We start from the raw sequence: 26,619 nt of genomic DNA, 5'->3' as shown, positions 1-26,619 counted from the left end.
GATTTTCTCTTTATAGGTCTCCAGTGGATTCTGTGCTTTTTTATGCGATTACTACTCTGCACAATCTTTTGTTGCATCAAGAAGGTGCTAAAATGGCTGTCCGCCTAGCTGGAGGTTTACAAAAAATGGTTGCCTTGCTCAACAAGACAAATGTTAAGTTTCTGGCAATTACAACAGATTGTCTTCAGATTCTTGCATATGGTAATCAAGAAAGCAAGGTAATATTTGAAATTATATTATGTAGTGAATAAATAGTAAGTTGGGCAATTATGGGATACAAAATTTATTAAGCTAATCCCATACTTTGTTCTTGTGTATATGATTTGAACTTCAAAAATAGTTAAATTTATGTCAATAATAAAACACAAGTTTCACATGCAGATGACCTCAGGTTCATGCATACATAGTACCATTAAAAAGAATTATTGTCATTGGTTTTGGGAGATTAGCCAAAGGTCTATAATATAAAGTACTTACTTATTACATATATGTACATACATACATATGTACGTAGGTAGGTATGTATACATTTTCCAGTGGAGGTGAGGGAGGGGTTACGCAAGGGTTTTGTCACAGCCTGATTGGTCCATAGACTGAGGGAAAACTTATTTAATCTTTTCCCATTGGCTCCTAGTTTCCTCTCAGTCTTTTGGTCCAAGCACTGCTTTGGCTCTTAGGTAGGAAATAATTAAAATCTTAAATAATTTGACTGTGAAATTCAATTGATTGGATATTTCTAAATTATAATAGCTGCGGTCCAAGGGACAGTCCTTTCTGCCCCACACGGACTGGGAGGGCCCCGTGGGGCATTTCCCTCCCTCTCCGCATTTCCCTCCCTCTCCGCAGGCCAAGAGCCCTGCTTATGCCCCCGGGCCAGCAGGGGTGACGGGCTTCGAAGAGCAGCCTTGGGAGTTTGCCGAGCTTTGTTAAAGCAATGAAAGGAGAAGGCTTTCCGGCGCCGAAACAAGCGCACAAAAATAAAGAGCTCTGCTTCGCCACCTGCTCCAATCAGCTACCTATTGCCGCGCCATCCCACCTTCAAAGGGACCGCGGCATTCAAAGATGAAACGTGGCGCCTTCCTTTCCCCAAGCCACAGCCACTGGACACAGGCGAGTGCAGGCAAGCCGCGGTGCGCTAAACTCAAGCTGCGGCCGCCCTAACCATCTGGAAGCGCGATCGGAGCTCCAGCAGCCATTTTGCAGGCGCCATGTGTTACAGGCCGCAAGCAACCGCGTGGGCCTCCAGTGACTTGCGTCGCAGCAGTTCGGGGCAGGCAGTAAATACAGCTCCCGCAGCCCAGGGACCAGCAGGAACCTACAGAGGCCTGGCATCTGGACATGTGAGTGGGGCGATGGCGGCAAGATCCGACCCTCAGGCTTCCACAGAGGCCTCTATGGAAGGCAGGGATGACCAATTGGATAGGCTCAGAACTGGGGCCGCAGCATCCAAGCCTTTGGCGACTCAGCGCCCCTCCAGGGCGGTTACAAGAGACGAATTGAGAAGACAGAAGTCCTTGGAGGAGACCATTGCCAGAGCGGAAAGGCAGGCTCAGTCCACCAGTGCCAGATCAGGCAGTAGGTCCAGATCGCCAATCAGGCCCTCATCCAACATTCAGGCTCTCCTCCTAGAGGCTTCAGCCCCTCTTTTCCTTCTGTTTCCCTTTCCAGTTCTCATAGGTATTCCAGGCAGGGAGTGTCCCCTTCCCCTCCTGCCTCCCCTGAGCCAGTTAGGGGGGAGGGTGCGGATCCATTGGAGGGACCCTCCAGGGCTTATCATTCCTCACGAGATTAGCTCCACAATATCCAGGCCCATTACAGGAAGATCTTGAAGACCTAGATCTTCTGCCTGAAAGCATCAAAAGGCTCATTTCTGCAGCTATCTCATGAGGCATTGCCCAGAGAGACAAGGTGCCTCACTCTGGCAGGGCCCCCGGCACTCACAGACAGCACCCTAGGGCCACGTCCCCCCTCTATGGTCAGTGAAGGTTCCTTCCCGGGGGAAGACTGCCACTATGACATGGGTTTCTCAGAGGATGAGGACTCTGTTCCTCCTGATCCTCCCTCCTCTACGGGTCTGTTTCCTCCAGCAACGTTTAAGACACTTTTGCATAAGGCCAGGAAGACCACTAAGATGGGGACTGGGAGACCCTTCGGTCCAGCAACCTAGGGACCCCAATATGGCTATGTTTTCTAATACAGCAACGAACAAGGAGGAGATTCCTGCTCCCCTCCCCTGTTCTTGGAGGTAGTAAAGAACCAATGGGCCCATCCTTCCAACTTTTCCAACCTGGGTAGCAGCGATTGTTGCTTCTACAACGTAGAACAGGCCTTTGCTCAGGCCCTGCAATTACCAGCTATCGATACCCTGATAGCAGCGCTGGTGGCCTCCTCCCCGGTAGTCTCCGGAGATGCAGCTGATAAAATGAAGCCAGAGGACAAAAGGGCGGAACTTACCTTACGTAAGAACTTTACCGCCTCCGCCTGGGCAGTCAAGTCGGCAGCGGTGGGTTCTTACTTTAATCGCACGACAGTTATGTGGCTCTGCCAACTCCAGGATCGCATCCCGATCCAGGATGAGCACCTCCATCAGGACATAACTAAGATTATAGCGGCCTCCCAATTTTTGGCTGACGCAACTCTGGATGCGGTAAAATTCGCCTCCAGCACTCTGGCCTCATCGGTCTCCTCCCATCACTTACTGCGGCTCCGCAGTTGGCAATGGACAATAAGGCCAAGTGGAACTTGGCGGTGGCCCCCTACGCAGGCCCCAAGCTTTTTGGGGAGGCCCTGGATCCCATCTTAATTGAGAATAAAGATAAAGTACTCCCATCCAACGCAAAAAAGTCGGACTCCCGTCCTAATCCATACCGCAGACCCTCGTATAGGGCTCCCGAGCATGACCAACAACAGAGATACAACTCCTTTAGATCTGACAATTTCCACGCCCGTCCTATCAGGACCGTGATAGGTATCAGGGCCAGTTCAAACGGCCCTTTTGTGTGTGGGGGGGTGCCCCTTCTGCAGGGGGAAATGACTCGAATCCGAGTCTTCCCATAGGCGGCCGTCTAGCCTTCTATGCGGGCCAGTGGGACAAGATAACCACAGACACCTGGGTCCTGGCCACCGTCCGGCATGGCCTGAGATTGGCTTGGGCCACTACTCCAACCTGTTTGTGGCCCCAAAGAGCTCGGGGGGCTGGAGAGCAATTCTGGATCTCAAGTGCCTGAACTAATTCCTAGTTTACAGGCGCTTCAAAATGTCCTCCCTCAGAACCATCCTCCAGGGCATCCGTCAGGGGTTTATTTGGCCTCGATAGATCTAACAGAGGCCTACCTCCACATCCCAATTCTACCAGCACATTGCAGATATCTAAGGTTCTCCCACTGGGATCGCCAGTACCAAGCCCTTCCATTCGGCCTGGCCGTGGATCCTCAGACTTTCACAAAGGTCCTGGCGGCATTGGCGGTTCACCTGTGCTCGGCGCCGGTGAGACTCCAATACTACCTAGACGACGTCTTAGTTCAGGCAGGATCCCTTCCCCAGGCAATCTCCAACTTTCAACTCACCATTCAGTGCCTTCAGTCCTTGGATTCTCCGTCAGCTTCCCCAAAAGCCACCTCTCCCCGTCCACACGTATCCTGCACCTAGGGACAGTCATAGATTCAGTGATAGAGATAGTCCAGCTCTCCCCGGACCGCTTAGCCAGCCTCCATCGACTGGCAACCATGGTTCGCAGAAGTCAGTCAGTTTCCATCTTGACCTTGTCTCAGTTACTTGGCAAGATGGTCTCATGCATTGGGATAGCGCGCCTGGCCCTCCGGCATTTCAAAGACCTTGTGGAGGGACGACGTGCTCCTCCTGACAATGTCGCCACGAATGCCCACATAAATCCTCAAGGGGGCACGCACTCTCTGGCTAGAGGCCCGGAAGATCGGCTCATAGGCAGAGAGACACTTGTCATTGCTGACGTCTGAGCACATATCAGGAGAGTCCAACCATCAGGCGGACTGGCTGAGCTGGGCAATCCTTGATAACGGTGAGTGGCAACTTCTTCCCGAGTTATTCCAGCAGATATGCCAGAGCTTCGGCAGTCCACAAGTGGACTTGTTTGCCATCCCAGCCAACTCGCAGCTACCGAGATTCTTCTCCCGATTCCAGACCCAGACCGCGGAGGGCACGGATGCTCTCATGAGCAAATGGCCTCCGGGTCTCCTTTATGCCTTCCCTCCCATTCCCCTTATCCTGGGGACCATCAGGAAGGTAATGACAGAGAGAGCTCACGTCATCATGCTGGCCCCCTATTGGCCCAGGAGACCATGGTTTGCGGACCTGTAGAGCTTTGTTTCCCAACCATGGAGGATTCCTTGGGAGAAGATCGTCTTGTGCCAGAGGGTTCTGATCCACCCGGAACCGCAGTGGCTCCATTTGACTGCCTGGCACTTGAACGGCGCCTCCTGAGGAAGGCCGACCTATCTTCCAAAGTCATAGAAACCATTCAGGCCTCTAGGCGGCCGTCGACCACGTGGATCTATAACTCCACCTGGTCAACGTTTGTCAGGTGATGTACCCTTCTAGGTCTCAACCTCACCAGGGCCACGGTAGTCAACATTCTAGAGTTCCTGCAGAAAGGACTAGATGGCGGCCTGTCCCACAACACCCTGCGTCGCCAGGTGGCCACATTGTCCACCGTCTGGGGGGGGAGGGTTCCCATCCTCTCCTCCATTTTCCCCTAATCAAACAATTCCTGAAGGGGGTGGCAAATCTCAGGCCCCTCCTATTCATAGGTTTCCAACCTGGTATCTCCCCTTAGTCCTCAAGGCCCTAACAGGAGCTCCGTTCGAGCCCCTTCGAACAGTCCACCTTCGATTACTATCCCTCAAGGTTGCATTCCTAGTGGCAGTTACATCAGCCAGACGTATTTCAGAACTGGGCACCTGTCGTCAAAGGACGATCTCTGCCATTTTCATCAGGATAGGGTGGTCCTTCGTCTGGACCCCACCTTTCTCCCTAAAGAAAATACCCCATTCCACAGGGCACAGGAAATCATTTTACCGGATTTTTGTCCAGCCCCTTCACACGAAAGAGAGTGTCTCTGGCACCTTTTGGACATCTCCACGCCTTGCGCATCTACCTCAAGCGGACAGCGGGGGTGCGCAAATCTTTTTCTTTCCTTCCAACCGGGATCTAGGAGCCAGGGTGTCCTCGGCCACAATTGGTAGGTGGCTACGACGGGCCATAGTGATGGCCTACGAGGTATCAGGTAGGGCTCCCCTGGCGGGAATTACGACCCATTCAACCCGGAGTGCCGCTACCACGGCGGCATGTGCCACTAGGGCCCCATTCAAGGACGTTTGTTGGGCGGCTACTTGGGCGTCTCCAACCCCTTTCATCCGTCACTACCATTTGGACATGTTTGCCTCTGCGGAGGTGTCCTTCGGTCATAGGTTTCTACAGCGGGTGGCAGCTGACCCTCCCCCTAGGCCTTAATTCCCCTCCCTGGGACTAAGCTTGGGTATGTCCCTTGTGTAACCCCTCCCTCACCTCCACTGGAAAAAGAACGTTGGTCTTACCTGAACGTGTCTTTTTAGTGGAGGAGAGGGAGGGGTTACGACCCGCCCTAGTTAGTATAGGATAGGACCGGGGGAAGGGTCGGGAGGTTCCCGGGTCTCTGTGTTTTCTTACAGGTGTAGTCCTTGACATCGAGGAAACAGAGCCAGTGGGAAAGGAACAGTATTAAAGAAGTTTTCCCTCAGTCTTTGAACCAATCAGGCTGTGACAAAACCCTCTCGTACCCCCTCCCTCTCCTCCACTGAAAGGACACATTCAGGTAAGACCAACGTTCTTTCTCTCTCACATACACACACTCCCCACTCTTCTGAGATTCAAGGAGAAAAAGCCATTTTCTACTACATTATGTACAGATATGCTGACAGCAGGACAGCATGAAGAAATTGAAATTCTATCTTTAAAAGGTTATCCTGGGTAGCCTATATTACTCTTTTATTAAATCCTTTTTTTTTTTTTGGCAGTTAATTATTTTGGCAAGTGGTGGACCCCAGGCTCTAGTAAACATAATGAGGACTTACACCTATGAGAAATTATTATGGACCACAAGTAGAGTCCTGAAAGTGCTATCAGTCTGTTCTAGTAACAAACCAGCAATTGTGGAAGCTGGTAAGTGCTTTAGTTTTCATTAAATCAGGACTGTTTTTTTGTTTTGGAATTATGCAAAAATTACTAAGAATTTCCTTTGCTGGGAGTAGGTACTAAAATTACTCTTTTATACTGTAAAGGAAATATTCTAAACTGCGTGGAATGTATCAATAATGAGATATTTTTAACAAAAATGTTATCAGCTAAGTAAACTAAAAACTATTGATATAGCATATATTTTTCCAAAAATCCAATTCTTAAAATTTTAATGGCTGTTAAAACGTATTTAGTACATTTTTGATGCTGCTATTGCAGTTTTTGTTCTTAACACTTTTTAGTAATCTTGATATGTCCAAATATTTGGGCTTTTGGATAGATTAGGCAAATAATACATCATTTTATTTTGTAACTACTTTTACCATGTCCTTTTAATAGCTTAGTAGTTTGTCAAACATGTAATGTGTTAGAGTCAGAAGTATATGACTTATGTTGAGAACTTACTGCAAGCATACATGTGGAATTGTGAATAAAATTAGATCAGAGATAAGAATTGCTCTACACCAGGGGTGTCACATGACATATGACGACTTCCCCCCCCTTTCGTTAAACTGAGTATGGGTGTGGCCAGCATGTGACTCACCCATCCGTGCTCTACACAGCTTCCTGAGCATTGTATAGTGGGTATACTTCAATTTCATCATGGTACATGAATACAGTAACTGAACTTGCACTGTAGTAACCACATTAACAATATTTCCTTCATAACAAGAGGTTGAAATATTGATAGTAAATCCTAATTGATCTTTAGGTGGAATGCAAGCTTTGGGACTCCATCTTACAGATCCAAGCCAACGTCTTGTTCAGAATTGTCTCTGGACTCTTAGAAATCTCTCAGACGCTGCAACTAAACAGGTAAGGGTTGGCCACTTTAAAAGATTATTAATGTTCTGTTATAAACTAATCTTAGTATTTGAAAATTATTTTTATTACATTTAGTTGATACTGTTATTGTGGTATTGCTCAAAACTGAAATTATGATCTTTTTTAAAAATAGTTTGAACTAACAAATAGTTCTAGGGAACAACTTAATGATAAATTCAGACAGAATGCTAAATAAGATTTTCACCATAATCTTAAGAGGTCTTTATAATTTCCTGTGTCCATATTGAACCAGATTAATTAATTAAAAGGCAAATTATAATTTCATGGATTTGATTGAAATTGCAAGACAAATTTAAATGCTTAGTTATTCCTCAACAATTCCTTATCTTTGTACTAACTTCAAAGTATAACAAAGCCCTTAAGTGCCTTTATTTAGAAAACAACAAGGACATACACCTATGAGAAATTATTGTTCCTTGAAGGACTGTTAATTGCAGTACTGCTGATAAATCAAAATAAAAAAGCTATCTTCTTGATAGAAACCACAGGTGAGGGTATCTTTACCAAAGAACCAATAATCTAGAGTGGGTCAAGCAGATATGAAGTGTGGTAAAGATTATATTTTAGGGTTATTACAGGTAGTCAGGTGGGTTTCAAAATTTTTTACTGCCAGTTCTGTGGGCATGGCTAGGTGGGGAGTGCATGTGGCTGAATGGGGGTGGCCAACTTGTCGTCACTCACACATGCCCATTCAATCAGATGCCCACCACCTAGCCATACCCACAGAACCGTGAAAATCTCTGTTCAGCCAGCTAGGAGGCTGGCAAAGAAGCCTCCCTTTCCCTGCCGCCCACAGTTCTCAGAGGAAGGAGGAAAGCGAGGCCGAGTGGCTAGCCTCTCCCGCCGTTATGCCTTTCCCTTTGCTGGTGGACTGCCTCCCATTGTGCCTCCCACGAGACTGGTTTTGGCGGGACCTACAACAAGGATGCGTCCATGTCTAATATTACTATCACCACCAGCAGCAACAGTGGGGTAGCAGCGGCGGTGGCTGCTCTCTGCTTCTTTGGGCGTGGCTGCTCTCTGCTCCCCATGCTTTGCAACCTGGAGACCAGTGCTGCTGAAGTGGCACTTCACTTGCTGCAGTTTAGACACCGGGGAGTATCGCTGTCCAGGTTTGGGGGAAGGCTGGGGCTGGGCTGCTGCAGTCGAGGCTCTGCGGATCCCTAAAGGAAAGAAAGTGACCTCCTCTTCTTTAGGGATCAGTGGAGCCTTGGCTGCAATGGCCCGGCCCCAGCTACCTTCCCCCAAACCCAGACTGCATTACTTCTGCCTCCCCGATGTCTAAGTTGCAGCAAGTGAAGCGCCACTTCAGCAGCGGTGGTCCCAAGGTTGCAAAGCACGGGGAGTAGAGAGCAGCCACACCCACAGCTTCTCTTGGGAAAGAAGAGGCGCTATCCAAGCCCGCAGAAGCTCCGACTTCTCTGGTGGGAAGTTTAACCACAATCCCAGTCGGGAGAAGGCTACAAAGCCGTCGAGGGGCCCCCAACAGCTTGGTAGCTGGAAAGATGGCAGTTGTTCACCCCAGGTCCCTGGCTGAAGGCGGCAGTGTTGCTTCCCTTACTGCTCGCTCACTGCTTTCCTGGAAGGGCTTCGGGGGGCTTTGCTGAGCCGTCCCAGAACTGCATGGAGGCTTCCCCGCTGGGAAACCTGACCCACCGCTCCCACAAGAGGCTCAGCCTCACCTGCTGGGCACCCTTTTCGGAAGCATCGCAGCTCAGCCTTGCCTCACCCAGCTCCCTTTTTAATTAGGAAACGGCGGTTCGCCCTTAGGATGCTGCAGAAGCCCAGGCTGGGGCGCTTTGTGTGGGCTTGGCGAAAGGAAGACCCCCGGCACCCATTCTTTCAAGCGGGGCCTAAACTGACTACGGGGCGGGGGCTCTGGCCACCTCCCACCCCGGGGAGCTGCCGCATCCCGTTGCAGGTGCCCAGAGTGGCTCAATCCCCACCCCTCCAACCCTGTGCAATCTCCCCACCGACCTAGGGATGCTCATGGCTCTACTGGGTGGCACTCTGTTGCCGGCTGCAGTTGGACCTTTGGTGCCCCTGCTTTCTCCTTGCGCCTCTTCCTGGCCGGGAAACACTACGGGACAGCCCTGCCGCCCTGGCTGTGTCCATGTGGATGGTGGGTTGGTCAGCAGCCTGCATGCCGCTGCAACGTGACCTTTATAAACAGAAATAACCATCTTTTAAAATTTCCATTTCAATGAGAATTTTTCTAAAACTTTAAATTCTCATTGAAAATGAAAGTTTAAAAGAATATGGTTAATTTCTGTTTATAAATTGATAGCCAGCCGGGAAAGCATCCCTGGCAGCTGAGCCGGCCAAGCGCAGTTTCGCAGGCTGAAAGAAAAACTGCGCCCCCGCCCACCAGACATCCCCTCAGCTTCTCGCCTCCCCCGCTCTAACCAGAGCAATCACATGGCAGCAGCGCACAGGCTGCTGACTGACCCACGTCTGCAGCTCTCAGAGGAAGGAAGAAGGGATGCCAGCCCAGGGTTTGCTTCCCTTACCACTCACAACTGCAATCCCTGCCAAACGGAGCATTGGAGGCTAGGCCAGTCTCAGCCACTCGTTTGCCGTTTTCCTGGCCAGCTGACCAGGCAGGGCCCGGGTTGCAGCCGGCGGGGAGTGGGAGGCTAGACTAGCACAAATGCTGCTTATCTGTGTGTAGGCAGGAGGAGGCAGTTCTGTGGATCCACGTGACGAAGGCAAGGCAGAGCGAGTGTCGGAGCAGGGGTGGGAGTGGCCAGCCAATGCAATAAAAATTGCTCTGCGCATGCACAGAAGCAAAACCCAAGATGGCGGCGTCTATGGAGAATCAGTTTGGGGATTGGCAGGCCTGGGTCGCTACCTGGTCCAGGCCGCCAGGTTACTACCTATTCGGCCTAACTGGTCCGAACCGGTAGGAACCCACCTCTGCAGGTAGTCTTGCCATATTACCAATTAATTAACAACTGTTCAAAGTTATGACAAGATTTCAAAAAAGCTACTTCACAGCATTTCCACTGCCAGTCTCATAGTGATTGTATGTGATTGTATTTCAGGTGCTTGGCAACTGGCTCACATTTACAACCAGTTGAATCCTGCGGATACATGATTGTGATTTCCCATGTTTTTGCCATTTTCTAGCTGAAAGTAGAAAAAAATGATATGCTGATTCACTTATTAACGATGTAATTCATTTAATTACCACGGCAACAAGACTTTATGACTGTTGAGTCATGTGATAATACATTTAACAATCACTACAACTTAGAACCAAAATTCCACACTCAATTGTTTGGACTATCAATAATTGCATACATGATAGCATACAATCTTACAGAAAAGCTGATATTAAATCTTTTTACAGGAAGGCATGGAAGGGCTTTTGGGAACACTTGTGCAGCTTTTAGGATCAGATGATATCAATGTTGTGACTTGTGCTGCTGGCATCCTTTCTAATCTTACTTGCAATAACTACAAGAATAAAATGATGGTGTGCCAAGTTGGTGGAATTGAAGCCCTTGTGCGCACAGTTCTCCGTGCTGGTGACAGGGAAGACATTACTGAGCCAGCTATCTGTGCCCTCCGCCACCTCACCAGTCGGCATCAGGAAGCTGAAATGGCCCAAAATGCAGTGCGCCTTCATTATGGTCTACCAGTGGTGGTTAAACTCTTGCATCCACCTTCCCACTGGCCTCTTATAAAGGTAAGGTGATTTGGTAATGGATATCAGTATTATCTTTGATTTGAAACGGGAAGGATGCACAAAATCTACATGGCTTCTAAAATGTATATTACAAGAGTGCAATAAATTAAAGTTATTTTAAAGTTGAGTTTGTGGGGCTTGAGTTGTAGAGCTAAATTCTGCAATACTGTGCAACATGCAATTTCTTTGTAATTGTTTTCCTTACATTTGCAGGCGACTGTTGGCTTGATTCGTAATCTTGCTCTCTGCCCAGCAAATCATGCTCCATTGCGTGAACAAGGGGCAATACCAAGATTAGTGCAACTACTAGTTAGAGCACATCAAGATACTCAACGTCGAACTTCAATGGGTGGTACACAGCAGCAGTTTGTGGTATGTGATTCTTTTTTTGTATTGTAAAATTTTATTGGTTTTTACAAATGTTTTAAGGAAAAGGGTAAATAGGTATAGAAAATTTTGACAGCTATATCATGCGGGAGGTAGAAATCCCCCAAATCTCACAACTTTTACAAAAAAGAAGAAAAAAACCATCAAAATTTGAGTAAACATTGGCAGCTTTTTGTTTTGACATTCAATCGTCAATATATTCAATCATCTTTTGTATCACTTCCAAGAATTACATTATAACAACAATTGCAATAATGTTTCAATTCATTTTTGTGGTATGTGATTCTTGATGCAAAATGTCATTAATTAGTGTTGCATTGATTCATTAATTAATGTTGCAGGGATTCGTGGTAGAAAAAATCTGTGTCAGGGTTCCAAAAAACAAAATAAAATTCCGAGGCTTGTGTTTCCTCAAAGTTCCCCTTTATTAGAGATGTCATGTTGGCACATCTGGAAAAACTTCCAGGTTTTCCCATCTAGTTGAAAGTTCATGATCTTGTCCCAACACACACAAGTTCATTACATGGTCCAATTTTCCACTGCCACGAAGACAGATTCCTCCCATCCACATCCGTCCAGGTGCAGAGACAAAAGCGACTTGACTTTCTAAGAAGAATGCTATTATGGCTACATATCCCACCTATCCCGCTTCCCATTTTCCCACGGTAGAAAGTGTGGCAGGGCTGAAATCCGAACCAAAAGAAAAGTTGGCTTACAGGTCTGACACTCAAGTTCTATTTACTTTAATCAGTCGAGTATTTTTTTCAACCTTAGTTATTAATCTATTTGTAACAAATTAGTATTTCATGAAATAAAATTTAGTATATAAATAAAGAAATATGTTACATTTAAAACTGCTAAATCATTTATCAGACTGTCATTAGTGCCCTTCTTTGTGACTTTCCACCAAAACCAATAAGGAAGTCGGCAGGAGGTCACAAAGTTGAAACCCTTGCTTAATGTACTGCTATGATTGCTTAACTGACAACTGGAAGTGCTGTAATTTCCATTGCTAAGCAGTATGGTCATGTAACATTGCTCTGTGCAATTGCATTACTTGCAATGATAGAAATTCTGGTCCCAATTATTGTTAAGTGAGGCCTACCAGTCAGAATCACTTGTTTTATGAAATGAGTAGCTATATACAATAAAAAATAATAAAAAAATAAAATAAATAAAAAACAAATTAGTAAAATTATTTTTTTTTAAATTTTAAAATTGAAATAAAATTAAAAATAAATTGTGGCATTTTACAAATACTGTAATATCTAAGGTCCTGAGGCTCAGTACTCATTCCCATATATTGTGTAAGATTTTTAAAAATTATTTGGGTCATGACAACCTTAGATCACAATCTCCTCAATACATTTGACATCTCAATAATGAATGGGGTTTATATGTAAGTGTCCATGCATCTGTTCCTAGTAAGTAGATAGTAGTGCCGTGTTTCTCCGAAAATAAGACATGTCCTGAAAATAAGGCCATCCCAAATTTTTGGGGTGGGCAAAAATATAACACCCCCCCCCCAAATAAGCCCAGTGAAGGGGTGAGTTTAGCCAGAACAAGAGGCAGCCCTTCTCATCCCCGGTCATCTCATGGCTTCTCAGCCACTTAATCGGATCAGTTGAGCCACTCCATTCACAAAACAGCTGATTTGTGGGTGCTGCTCAGACCTCTGCCTCCAGCAAGCACCAGTCGATTTTGCAACCAATTGCGGCTGCAAAAGAAGCTGGAGGTAAAGCAACACAACCCACATGCCTCATGCTCTCCTTACCTAGCGGTGATAGTCACAGCAGGCAATTCCATCCACGGAACAGGAAAGGAAGGCATGGACGTCAATACACCTGGGATATTGGAAGAAGCCCTGCAAGGAGATGCCGCTACTGATGTGCAGGAAATGTTTCCCCCGCCCCCTGCAGCTCGCCTTTCAAAGAGGAGTTTCACCAGGATGAAGGAGACACAAACGGACCTCTTCGCCCTGTTGAAACTTCTCTTTGAAAGGACAATCTGCAGGTGGGGGGGAAATTTCCTGCACTTTGGCCACAGGGCTGCTTTTCCCCCCTCCCCATTTTCAAGACGTTTGCAAAAACGCCCCATTCCAAGCCTTCAGCATATTCCAGGATTGCAGCATTGAAGACTCAGAATGGGGCATTTTTGCAAATGTCTTGAAAATGGGGAGAGGAGATTTTCCTTCCTCTTACCCTGTTCTGAAGCTCAGCACAGACTCAGAACAGAATAAGAGGAATAATCCCTCCCCCCACCCCTTTTTCCTGGCAATCGTTCTTTCCTTGGGAACTCAGTGCAGACGCACATCCCTCAAAAGCTCTATCCGAAGCCTTCTCTGCATCTGTGCAGAGCTCCCAAGGAAAGGATGATGTCTGTGTGTGTGTGTGAGAGAGAGAGAGAGAGAGAGAGAGAGATCCCTAACCCCCACCCCTTCCAAGGCAGCCACATCCCTCCACTGCTTTCCTGCTCCATTCTCCACTGCCACGTGCAGGGCAAGAAAAGTAGTTTGTGGGACTACTTCCAACTTCGCGAGACTTTTTTTTTGTGACAAGTTGGAAGGTATCTTCTGGTATTTTTTTTACCATAGTCACACAGACTAACTTGGGTTATTGCTACTGCAGGCAAGCAGGTGGTGGGATGGAGAGGGTGGGGCTGATGCGCTTGTTGACCCCTGCACCTGAAAAATAATAAGACCTCCTGAAAATAAGCCAAGCCCTTATTTTGAGGGTCAAAAGAAAATAAGACCCTGTCTTATTTTCGGGGAAACACAGTACATGAAACTGGGGATCTTAAGTACATAGGCTATAGAACTCCAGTTGACCATCAGGTGACAGCAACAAGAAAATATTTTGTTGCGATTGGGTAGTCTTATAGTTTTTCAGACTTTGTACAATAATTCTACCAAAATTCATAAACATCTTTTGCACAATTGATTTATGCTGAGTTAGTGTGCGAATGTGTTCTGACATGATCATCATCATCTCCACACTATCATAATTGTGTGCACTAAGAATAATTTTGATATGTACTGCATACAAAAAATACTAGCCTTTAAAAACATGGTTGTTATCAAGGCTTTGTTCTTTCATTCTTGAACTACAGTCTTAGAGATTTGATGTCTCAATGTTCAAATTCTGACTCTTCAGCCAAAACACCTACATAGGTAAACTCTATAGCAGCAGATATCTCCAGTTCAGATAGTATCTCCAGTTTTAAAAAGAACTGGTAATATTCCTGAGGATTAGAATCATTATTGCAAATTAAAATTTAAAACCAATTCAGCTGGTTTTTCTTTTCATCTTGATCTTGTAGGAGTTAAACTAATAATGTTTACTTATTAAAAGTATTGGTAACTATTAATGTTAATTCTAGGCAACCAAGAACATTTTAGAAGTAAATTTCAATAAGGGTAAACCAAGTATCATGATGGGGATGAAAGTATTCCAAAGATTTGTACCCAGAGCATTGTAGTCCACATGATTTAAGTTCATTGCCAATGAATTCACAAGTTGTATTGCAATGTGGGGGGAAAAGAGCATGAATGTTTATTGGCTTCATGGACTATATTAGGTAGAAGTTCGTACCCATGGGCTTTCTGTGAGACCCAAATCCATGTGCACATCTCCAATTTCCTCTAAATAGGGTATGAAAAATTTGAATGTCTTATTTGTTTCTGGGAGTGAGGCGCTAAAGGACAGAATATTTATTGATCTTACAAATTTAATAATATTATTAAAACAATTGATGAATTCGGCTGATTTTTCCTCTTTAGATTTCTAAATAGAAAAATCAGCTCTTCAACGTTTCGACTCAGAGACTTCACTTTTCTCCCTTAATTGTCCTCCCAATATGAAAAATAGGAATTGTGAACTATTATCCCTGCCTGTTGTTGCAGTGTTATGTGTTCTGACCCCCCCCTTCCTCCGTTGCCCACACAGTACACACACTCCGGAACAGTACAAGGGAACAAGGTTTATTACACCAACAGACAAGAGGCTTTTTGGCAGCAAGCCACCAAGACAGAACTCACAAAGACAGAACACACAAAAGCAGCAATCCAGCTTGCCAGGATCTCAGACTAGAGTTGCTGTCCAAAGTCCTTTGTTGATTGCTACGCAGAGCCTGTCCAGAGTCAACCCTTTTATAACCTAAAAAGGGCGTCTCCCAACAGCACCTGAGAGCTCTTTACTGCCTATAATTACGCCCACGCTCCTGGCGTTTGTGGGCGCGCCGGAAACGAGCATCCCGAAACGCCCTACTAAGTCCTGAGTCACTATCCTCTCCGCTGCTCCAAGGCAGGGCAACGGGAGTCCTCCTCCTCTCGCTCTCACCGCTGCTCCATGCCTCTGGCGCCACCTGGTGGCCGACCAGACTCTCGGATTCCTGCTCAGCCTCCGAATCCTGTCCAGGATCGCACATCCCTTCTGTAGCTGACTCGCATGGAGTATCACTCTCGGAGTCTGGTGACAGCGGCACTGGCTGGGCCACAACACTATCCCTCACCGCAGGGCCCTTCCCCCGGGCCTGACGCTCGGGATGCGGTCGAGAGGGAAATTGTCCATGATAGGCCCGCACCAAAGCTGGAGCATGCACAGCCGTCGCATCGGTCCAGGACCCCCCGTCCGAGTCCTCGTCCGCCCAGTCGACCAAATACTGGAACCGACCCTTGAGCCATCTCGAGTCACGGATCCGGGTCACTCTGTGCGATGGCTGTGCGTGCACGTCAGGCGATGACGGCAGGGGTGAAGAGGGACGTCGGAGAGGACAATCCGACCGCTCAGGGATCAGGAGCGAGCGATGGAACACCGGGTGTACTCGCATCGAGCGCGGGAGGGTCAGGCGATAGGCCACCGGATTGATAACAGCCTCCACAGGGAACGGCCCCAGATACCGGTGGTCCAACTTCCTCGTAGGCCGGTGGGACGGAAGATGCCGCGTGGACAACCACACGCGATCACCCACGGCCAATTCCGGCACAGCACGGCGAGACCTGTCCGCCACCCGCTTGTAATCCTCCTTCGCCTGATTCACGTAGCGGCGCACCATCTGGTGAACCGCCTGAAGCTCAGAGAGGAAATCCTGCGCTGCGGGGACCGGAGAGTCCACGGGGGTGAGAGGGAAAAAACGAGGGTGGTACCCGACGTTCGCCATGAAAGGCGTCGTCCGTGTGGAGGAGTGCTGCGAGTTGTTGAACGCAAACTCCGCCACGGCGAGGTACTCCGCCCAATTGTTCTGCTGCTGGTTCACGAAGCAGCGCAGATATTGTTCCAGAATCCCAATCACCTTCTCCGTCCCTCCATCGGTTTCGGGATGGTGCGCCGAGGACAGACAAACTTGAACGTCAAGAGCGGCCATCAGCCCTTTCCAGAACTGGGCCGTGAATTGTGTACCACGATCGGAGACGACCCGGTCAGGTAGGCCGTGCAGCCGGAACACGTGCTGGATGAACATGCGGGCGGTGGCGCGGGCTGTCGGCAATCTCCGGCAGGGGATGAAATGCGCCATCTTGGTGAGCATGTCCACCACCACTAGGACCGTAGTGAAACCGGAGGACGGAGGCAGTTCCGTCAAGAAGTCCATGGACACGGCTCCCCAGGGTCTGTCCGGGGTCGGCAATGGCTGTAGCAAGCCTGGAGGAGCTCCCGTCGCTGATTTGGCCTGTCGACACTGCACACATGACGTGACGTACGTCTGCACGTCGTGTCGCAGGCGAGGCCACCAAAACGTACGGGAAACCAGGTGCAAAGTTTTGAACAGGCCAAAGTGTCCCGCTGCCGGAGTGTCATGACATTGGGAGAGAACCAATCCACGGAGCGGTCCTGCAGGCACGTAGAGCCGATCCCGATACCTCAAAAGGTCCTCGTCAAAGGTCCATGGGGATGTCGGCCCTACCTCTGCCCGCCGTTGTTCCACCCACTCGTCGTTTCGCTGCGCATTCCGTATCAACGACCGTAAATCCACGGGTTCCTGGATTGCAGCGAAGGACTCGACGGGTAGGACCGTCCGGGGGGGCAGGGAGTCAGCAGGGTCTGAGTACTCCGGCTTTCTGGATAGGGCATCCGCCCTCTGGTTCAAGGCACTGGGGATATACGTGACCTTGAAGTGGAACCGGGCAAAAAACAGAGACCACCGGATCTGGCGCTGATTGAGCTTCCGCGCTGTTGTCAAAAACTCCAGATTCCGATGGTCTGTCCGGACTTCGACCTGATGCCTGGCCCCCTCCAGGTGATGTCGCCAGGCTTCGAACGCCGCCTTGATAGCCAGCAACTCTTTCTCCCAGATGGTATAATTGCGCTCGGAAGGATTGAGTTTCCGAGAGTAATAGGCGCAAGGGAAAAGGGTGCCATCAGGGGCGTGAGCCTGCAATAACACCGCCCCCACCGCGATGTCGGACGCATCCGCCTCGACTACAAAGGGGCGATGGGGATCAGGGTGTTTCAAGATCGGCTCCTTTGTAAAAGCGCGCTTCAAGGCCACGAACGCTTGTTGTTCCGTGGACCACCAGTGAAACGGCACTTTCTTTTGCAGGAGTCGAGTGAGGGGCGCGGTCAAGAAAGCAAAGCCGGGGATGAAGGACCGGTAATAGTTGGCAAACCCGAGGAGTCTCTGAATGTCTTTCATCCGTCGAGGAGATTGCCAACTTCGTAATGCCTCCACCTTGCCTGGCTCCATCGCAATTCCTTCAGGGGATATACGGTGCCCCAGGAACTCGATGGTGGTCTGCCAGAACTGACACTTCTCCAGCTTGGCAAACAAGCGATGCTTTCGAAGGCGCTGCAAGACCTGACGCAAGTGCTGTTGATGATCCTTCCGGGACGTAGAGTAGATCAAGATGTCGTCCAGGTAGATGACGACAAACTGATCCAAAAGGTCCCGAAAGATATCGTTCATAAAATGTTGGAAGACAGCTGGGGCATTGGTCAACCCGAACGGCATGACCGTATACTCAAAATGTCCGTATCGGGTGCCAAAGGCTGTCTTCCATTCGTCCCCCGCCCTGACTCGGACCAGATTGTAAGCTCCACGTAAGTCCAGTTTTGTAAACACCACGGCCTCCCGGAGCCGCTCCAACAACTCGGGAATCAGAGGCAACGGGTAGCGATTACGGATCGTGATGGCGTTCAAGCGCCGGTAATCGCAACAAAGTCTTAGATCCCCGGTCTTCTTTTTGACGAACAAAACCGGGGCAGACAAGGGCGAAGACGAAGGCCGGATAAAACCCCGGGCAAGGTTCTTGTCAAGGAAGTCCCGCAATGCGGCCAACTCCGGTTCAGACATGGAGTATAGGCGGCCCGTCGGGAGTTTCGCATCAGGTACCAGGTCAATGGGACAGTCGTAAGGCCGGTGCGGTGGCAGTTGATCCGCCTCCTGCTCGCTAAACACGTCCGCGAACTCCGCTAAATCCGGCGGCACTGTCACCTCGGCCGAACTGGGCACCTGAGCCGCGCAAACATGACGGGTATGGTCCACGCATTGCAAGGACGGGAACGAGATGCGGTTCTGCGACCAGTGGATCTGGGGATCGTGCGCCCGCAGCCAAGCTAAGCCCAACACCACGGGGAAATGCAGACCCGAAGCCACGTAAAATTGAATGGCCTCCTCATGCTCCCCGAGGATCAGGCACAAAGGCTGTGTGGCGTTCTTGATGGGCCCAGACAGAAGCACCCGGCCGTCAATGGTCTCCACTCGCATCGGAGGGTCTACCGGGCACAGAGGGACGTGATATTTCGTGACAAACGCTGCATCCATAAAATTCGTGGTAGCCCCAGAATCGACCAAGGCATGGGCTGGTATTCCCTGCGGACTACCCGACAAGAGAATGTGCGCTGCAAGAATCAGATGTCGTGGAGGCCCCTCCGCCTCTGTTCCAGCCTGTGCCCGACCCGAAGTCTCCCTCAGATCGGGCTTTCCCCGTTTCCCGAGACGGAGGTTCGTCGTTGAGGGGGGGCCGTAGACCGTGCAGCCCCTCTACCTCCCTTCTTGGGGCAACCCGTAGCCAGATGTCCCGGATCCCCACAGTAAAAACACAACCCCCCTGCACGCCGTCTCTCCATCTCCGTGCGTGACAAGCGGGGTCTGGCTGCACCCAACTCCATGGGCTCCTCTCGTGGGACAGGAGTCTCTCGTGGAACTGGCACTCTCAGCACCTCCCGGGACGCTCGGCGAGGCCTCCGCCTCTGCAGCCGGCCGTCAATCCGGAGGCATAGATGAACCAACGCGTCAAACGTTGGAGGCCTGTCCACTCTCACCAGCTCATCCTGCAGGTCCTCTGACAGGCCATCCTGAAAAGCATCCATAAGGGCTGGCTCATTCCACTCAGAGTCCTGACTGAGCAGCCGAAACTCGGTAATGTAGTCCAGTAAAGAACCACGCCCTTGGTGCAACTCTTTCAGGAGTCTGGTGGCTGTTTCTCCTTTGATGGGGTCTTCGAACGTCAGCCGAAGATGAGTGCAAAAACCCTGGAAGTCATCCAGCAGGGGGCTCGGCTGAGTCAGCAAAGGCGTAGCCCACCGTGCTGCTGTGCCTGAGAGCAAGCTTATCACAAAGCCCACCTTCGTCTGGTCGGTGGGAAAGTCCTCCGCTCTCAAGGCAATGAACAACCGGCATTGGCCCAGGAACGCCGGGAAAAGTTTCGGACTGCCATCAAACTTATCCGGCATGGCCACTGGGCATTTCCTTCGTTGCTGCTGGGGGGGTGGGGGGTTGGCAGGAGCAGACAGCTGTGCAACCTGCGCTGTTAGCAAGGCAAGTTGCTGTGCGAAGAGAGCATTCTCCGCCTGAAGTTGCTCCATCATAGCTGAATGGAGATACGTTTGGGGTAGCAATCAATCTGTTCTGACCCCCCCCTTCCTCCGTTGCCCACACAGTACACACACTCCGGAACAGTACAAGGGAACAAGGTTTATTACACCAACAGACAAGAGGCTTTGTGGCAGCAAGCCACCAAGACAGAACTCACAAAGACAGAACACACAAAAGCAGCAATCCAGCTTGCCAGGATCTCAGACTAGAGTTGCTGTCCAAAGTCCTTTGTTGATTGCTACGCAGAGCCTGTCCAGAGTCAACCCTTTTATAACCTAAAAAGGGCGTCTCCCAACAGCACCTGAGAGCTCTTTACTGCCTATAATTACGCCCACGCTCCTGGCGTTTGTGGGCGCGCCGGAAACGAGCATCCCGAAACGCCCTACTAAGTCCTGAGTCACTATCCTCTCCGCTGCTCCAAGGCAGGGCAACGGGAGTCCTCCTCCTCTCGCTCTCACCGCTGCTCCATGCCTCTGGCGCCACCTGGTGGCCGACCAGACTCTCGGATTCCTGCTCAGCCTCCGAATCCTGTCCAGGATCGCACATCCCTTCTGTAGCTGACTCGCATGGAGTATCACTCTCGGAGTCTGGTGACAGCGGCACTGGCTGGGCCACAACAGTTATGTATATCCTTTGAAGCCCTCAGAAAGCCAAAAATGTGTGATTAACCAGAAAACCTATCTGATAGCTAAATTGTATGACAGCAGCTGAGTAAATGAAAATGTTTATCTGATGAGGAAGAATGGGTAATATTGTGATGTTAATAGTGATCAACTACTCTTGGCTTATGAATATTAAGTCTATTATGTTTTTGTACAGGAGGGTGTGCGTATGGAGGAAATAGTTGAGGGCTGCACTGGAGCTCTTCATATCCTAGCTAGAGACGTCCACAATCGGATTGTAATTAGGGGTCTAAACACCATTCCACTCTTCGTGCAGGTAGGTGAAGTCTTTTCACAGCTACTAAAGCTAGTTATGATCTAATGAAAATACATTGCATATGCTTTTTAAAATATGATCTGAGTTCAGAGATTGGTAGTCAATACAAAAATTGATGTTCCCTGTAAAAAAATTGAAAATACTCTTGAAATCTCTAGCAGAAATAGGTTCCCAGTTATAAGTCAGGACAACCTGCAGAGGATTCATTATTTATTTGCTCCATTGCAACTATAGTCTAGTTGTAATATTCAGTATGAAGGTTCCTACCACAACTTGGATTCCTGATATTAGCCAGACATCGTCCTAGTTATTAATGATTTGAGTTTTTAAAATACCGCAAATTTATTATTTTTCTTCTTACTGCTAGTTGCTATATTCCCCGATTGAGAACATCCAGAGAGTAGCTGCAGGTGTACTATGTGAATTGGCTCAAGATAAAGAAGCAGCTGAGGCAATTGAAGCAGAGGGAGCTACAGCACCATTAACAGAACTACTACATTCTAGAAACGAGGGTGTGGGTAAGTGAAATAGATAGGGATTCGCTTTGTTTTGATTTTAAGTTTCTCTGCTAACATTCTTTTTTCCTTGGACAGCAACATATGCAGCTGCGGTATTGTTCAGAATGTCTGAAGATAAACCACAGGATTATAAGAAACGTCTGTCAGTGGAACTGACCAGTTCTCTTTTTAGGACTGAACCAATGGCTTGGAATGAGGTGGGTTAGAGTGCTAAATTTTCTCCATTGAACTTTCTTCCTATTCATATAATTATCTTTGAATTCCATACAAAATTTCAAATTAAACTTTTTAATCACATATTACATGTAAACAGCAAAGTAATCAGGATTTAGGTTGAGTTCCTAATGCTTATTTTCATCTGCCTTTGACCTATTTGCCAGATATTTCTTTATGTTCTGCGTGGATTAATCTTCAGTGCAAAGTTACAGTATATCACTGGAATACTTTTCCAAATGATGTGCTTATAAATTTTTTATATAAGAAAGCAAAGCATCCAATATTAGACTTTAAATGTGTATGGCAAATATGACAGGAAAAAATTTGTATGGAAAAGGTAATGTAAAACTTTTTTAATAAGGTATTTGGCTTAGCCCTAAGATTAGCTATATAGAAAAGTAACTGGAACTGTCCATTCTATGACTACATAGAAATAACTTGTTTTTGAAATTGTGTACCTAGTTCAGATGTCATTTTTCATATTTTACAGGGTGCTGATTTGGGTCTTGACATTGGTGCTCAAGGAGAATCTCTTGGCTATCGCCCAGATGGTATGTATCAGTTGTGCAGCTGACTTGACTCAATCAAAACGTTAAATGTGAGCTGGCTGACCACATAATGAATTTAGTTATTTGTATTGTTTGGTGGAACAATAATAAATGCGAACTTATGATGGCAGTTCCGGTTCCAGTCAGTGCGTAAGCCAGCAGGTTGTCAACATGACTGCAACTTGCAATATCTTGCTAGCTTCCCTATTAATTTTGCTTATTAGCAGTTGGTAATGGTACAAATGGTAATCATTGACCATAGGATACTACGACCATCATAATTGTATGGCAATTGCAACTGCAAGCACTAGCCATAAGTTTCCTTTTTCATTGCTTTCCTATCTTTGGACAGTCTTTAAACAAGTGGCCGCTAAGTGATAACTATATAATGTATATTGAAACCTTGGTGATTACTTCACCAAGACAATATTAGCTGCTTGTATTCTAACATGTGAAGAGTACAGATTTATTTGTATCAGCAGCATATTTTTAGACATGCCAGTTGTACAAATGCAAAGAATAACCCATATACTTATCTGATACCATATTTAAAAGTCTGTGTTAAAGGTTTGTGTACTAGGTTTACAGCAATATACAGACCAATGGCTAGGCTGAAATTTGCTTATACTTCTGATAGTGCAAGGTAGGATGCTTTATCCATATAAATCTAGTCTAGAAAATGACCAGTGTGGCTAGATTATGAAAGTCACAGACTGATACCTGGAATTTCTGTTGCATCTAACATATTGACACCTTTTCCCCTCCTTTCCCCTCTGCAACCTTAACTTTTGTTAGATCCTACCTATCGTACTTTCCACTCTGGAGGATATGGTCAGGATACCTTGGGTATGGACCCAATGATGGAACATGAAATGGGTGGCCATCACCCTGGTGCTGACTACCCGGTTGATGGACTACCAGATCTAGGACATGCCCAGGACCTTATGGATGGGCTCCCCCCAGGTGACAGTAATCAGTTGGCCTGGTTCGATACTGATCTGTAAATCATTCTTTTAGGTAAGAAGCTGTATCTACAATCTGAGAAGTTACCTGGCAGGGAGGAATTGCTTTGGGTTTGTTCACATTGATCAGAAATAAGTATCAAATTTGAGATGTAAACATGATTAACATAAATTATTATCTGCAAGTTTGATGCAATTCTTAACATGAGTATTCATCATAATTGTTCTAACTTCTGTTTTTTTTTACACAGCTGTGTTTTCTGATCTTGCATTGTGATTGGCCTGTAGAGTTGCTGAGAGTGCTCGTGGGGTGGGCTAGTATCTCAGAAAGTGCCTGACACACTAACCAAGCTGAGTTTCCTGTGGGAACAACTGAAGTAAACTTTTTGTTCTGGTCCTTTTGATCGAGGAGTAACAAATGGATTTGGGGAGTAACTCATGAAATAGAAGAATGCACAAGAATGAATCACAAGATGAAATTTATCAAACTCTAGCTTTGCTTGTTTAAAACTTTTTTTAATTTTTAAATAACTGTAATGGTACTGACCTTGCTTGCTTTCAGAGTAGTTTTCTCTTGCAGTAATTGTAGGTTTTTTAAGTCTCTGTGTTTAAGTTATAGTGAACATGCTACAGCAATTTCTGATTTTTAAGGATTGAGTAATGGTGTAGAACACTAATTCATAATCACTAATTGTATTCAGAAAAGTGTAACATTGTGTATCCCTTTTGTATAAAAACAGTTAGACAAATAGAAATGACCCAATTAGTTTTCTTTTTAATATGCTTAAAATAAGCTAGTGGATCTATTTCCTGTCTCTGATCAAAAATTTTATCTGGAAATGCTGGATAGAGGCCAATAAAAACTATTGTATGGAACCTTGTATTGGACAGTTTACCAATTGCCTTTTATCCAATATTGTAGCCTGCTATGATTCAGATACTTCATGAAAACAGTTATTCAGATGGTTCAGAATTAAAGTAAACTTTTAATTCATTTTGTCTTGTGAAAAAGTTATTTCATACATGTGCACTGTGAAATACAAGTTCATATATTTTTCCCTAATGTTATAACAGTTCTTCTTTGTTATAATTTTATGAATCAAATCAGTTAATTTAAGGTGAAGAAATCAGTTTAGTGGAGGGTGAAGCCTTCTATTTATTTGATGTTTCAACCACCTTGAAAATATTGCTGAGCAAACATGATTCGCAGCAAACATGTTTTGCAGAGTATGACACACTTTTCCACCTCAAAAAAAGTGGGTGGAAATATTTGTGTCTTATACAGCGAACATTGCGCCCACACACATAATACAATGCATGCTCAATACCCTGCTCATGCATGCCCCACTTCCCTGCACCCCATTTTGGGCCTAACAGCCTCCCTGAAGCCACCTGGGACCAAAAACGGGGGGCATCGCTCCCCCCACCCCATGCATGCTTACGCTGTTACAGATGTCTGCCTTATATGCAGCTTTACTCCTCTGTAACATTCATCTCTATTGTTCAGTGATGCTTTTCCTGCCTCTCTAGGATTTACCCCATCTGCTCCTGTGAGGCACTTGTTCCTGTTGGATGTATATAATCATATTCTCAATGGCTTGTATAGTGTTTTAACTGCATTTTGATTAAACAACACGCGTCACAGAGACCTGAAAAACAGCTGGCTGGTGCAAGGCATGCACACGTGTGGTGGACCTCAGCTGGGGGATGGCTCACATTCAGAAAGGCCTCCACATGCAACCTGTGACACGCGTGCCATAGGTTCACACAGTATGTGGCTGCTTTAATCTCTTTGTTAGAAGAACTAGCTAACTTCAACTGTATTCAGAAACTATAAGTCCAGGAAACTAAAAACTGACAGGTAAACTTTGAGAGGAGGAATTCTGCCTTAATTGTGGCTTTCCCAATATGTTTAGCGAATGGCAGAATGCAATGTGAAGTTGAGTGCAAGGACTGTTTGACGCAGACTGCAGGAATTTGGCCTAAAATGTAGAATTTCATGAAAAAAGCTGCTATTCATTCTTGGTTAAATTATCTTTCCATTGATACATAGTTTTATGGTACTACTCCCCCCCCCAAAAAAGTGATGACATTAACCATCAAACCTCAAAAATACTGTACCCAAAAGGTTTCCACATTTTTGGCCATTACTGTACAGGTGAAACTCGAAAAATTAGAATATTGTGCAATATCGTGCATTATTTCAGTAATGCAATTTAAAAGGTGAAACTAATATATGAGATATTCATTACATGCAAAACAAGATAGTTCAAGCTGTGATTTGTCATAATTGTGATGATTATGGCTTACAGCTCATGAAAACCCCAAATCTACAATCTCAGAAAATTACAATATTACATGCAATCAATAAAACAAGGATTGTACATAGAACAATATTGGACCTCTGAAAAGTATAAGCATGCATATGTACTCAGTACTTGGTTTGGGCCCTTTTTGCAGCAATTACTGCCTCAATGCGGTGTGGCATGGAAGCTATCAGCCTGTGGCACTGCTGAAGTGTTATGGAAGACCAAGATGCTTCAACAGCTCTTCTTCATTGTTCGGTCTCATGTGTCTCATCTTTCTCTTGGCAATGCCCCATAAATTCTCTATGGGGTTCAAGTCAGGCGAGTTTGCTGGCCAATCAAGTATAGTAATCCCATGGTCATTGAACCAGGTTTTGGTGCTTTTGGCAGTGTGGGCAGGTGCCAAGTCCTCCTGGAAAATGAAGTCAGCATCCCCCATAAAGCTCGTCTGCAGAAGGAAGCATGAAGTGCTCCAAAATCTGGTAAGACGGCTGCGTTGACCCTGGACTTAATGAAGCACAGTGGACCAACACCAACAGATGACGTGGCTCCCCAAATCAACACAGACTGTGGAAACTTCACACTGCACTTCAAGTATCTTGCAGTGTGTGCCTCTTCATTCTTCCTCCATACTCCTGGGTCCTTGGTTTCCAAATGAGATGCAAAAGTTGCTCTCCTCAGAAAAGAACTTTGGACTACTGAGCAACACACCAGGTCTGTTTTTCTTTAGCCCAGTAAGACGCTTCTGACGTCGTTTGTTGTTCAGGAGCGGCTTGACGAGGAATACGACATTTGAAGCCCATGTCCAAGATCCGTCTGTGTGTGGTGGCTCTTGATGCACTGACTCCAGCCGCAGTCCACTCCTTGTGAAAGTCCCCAACACTTTTGAATGGCCTTTTCCTGACAATCCTCTCCAGGCTGCGGTCATCCCTGCTGCTTGTGCACCGTTTTCTTCCACACTTTTCTCTTCCACATAACCACCTATTAATGTGCTTTGATACAGCACTTTGGGAACATCCAACTTCTTTTGCAATTACCGTTTGAGGCTTTCCCTCCTTATGGAGGGTGTCAAATGATGGTTTTCTGCACAATTGTCAGGTCAGCAGTCTTTCCCATGATTGTGATTCAATAATACAATAATAATACAAT

General features: G+C 46.9%; 1 protein-coding gene across 3 annotated transcripts in view; it reads left to right on the top strand.

Moving 5' to 3' along the window:
• Positions 1-24,158, top strand: part of CTNNB1 (catenin beta 1) — a 51,578-nt gene extending 27,420 nt beyond the window's left edge. For all 3 annotated transcript variants that reach the window (XM_081932614.1, XM_081932613.1, XM_081932615.1), the window contains exons 6-16: positions 17-218; positions 6,030-6,174; positions 6,962-7,065; positions 10,448-10,786; positions 11,000-11,158; positions 20,801-20,920; positions 21,288-21,438; positions 21,514-21,635; positions 22,145-22,205; positions 22,998-23,219; positions 23,416-24,158. In XM_081932614.1, coding sequence (XP_081788740.1) covers positions 17-218; positions 6,030-6,174; positions 6,962-7,065; positions 10,448-10,786; positions 11,000-11,158; positions 20,801-20,920; positions 21,288-21,438; positions 21,514-21,635; positions 22,145-22,205; positions 22,998-23,206 — 1,612 coding nt within the window. In that variant the 3' untranslated portion in view covers positions 23,207-23,219; positions 23,416-24,158. The remainder of the gene's footprint in view (positions 1-16; positions 219-6,029; positions 6,175-6,961; positions 7,066-10,447; positions 10,787-10,999; positions 11,159-20,800; positions 20,921-21,287; positions 21,439-21,513; positions 21,636-22,144; positions 22,206-22,997; positions 23,220-23,415) is intronic.
• The last annotated feature ends 2,461 nt before the right edge of the window (positions 24,159-26,619 follow it).

Source organism: Natrix helvetica, assembly GCF_964273705.1.
Source record: "Natrix helvetica genome assembly, chromosome: Z".
In the NCBI taxonomy this organism is placed as follows: Eukaryota; Metazoa; Chordata; class Lepidosauria; order Squamata; family Natricidae; genus Natrix; species Natrix helvetica.
The sequence above is the reverse complement of the archived record's forward strand: the minus strand, read 5'-3'. Positions and strand labels throughout refer to the sequence as shown.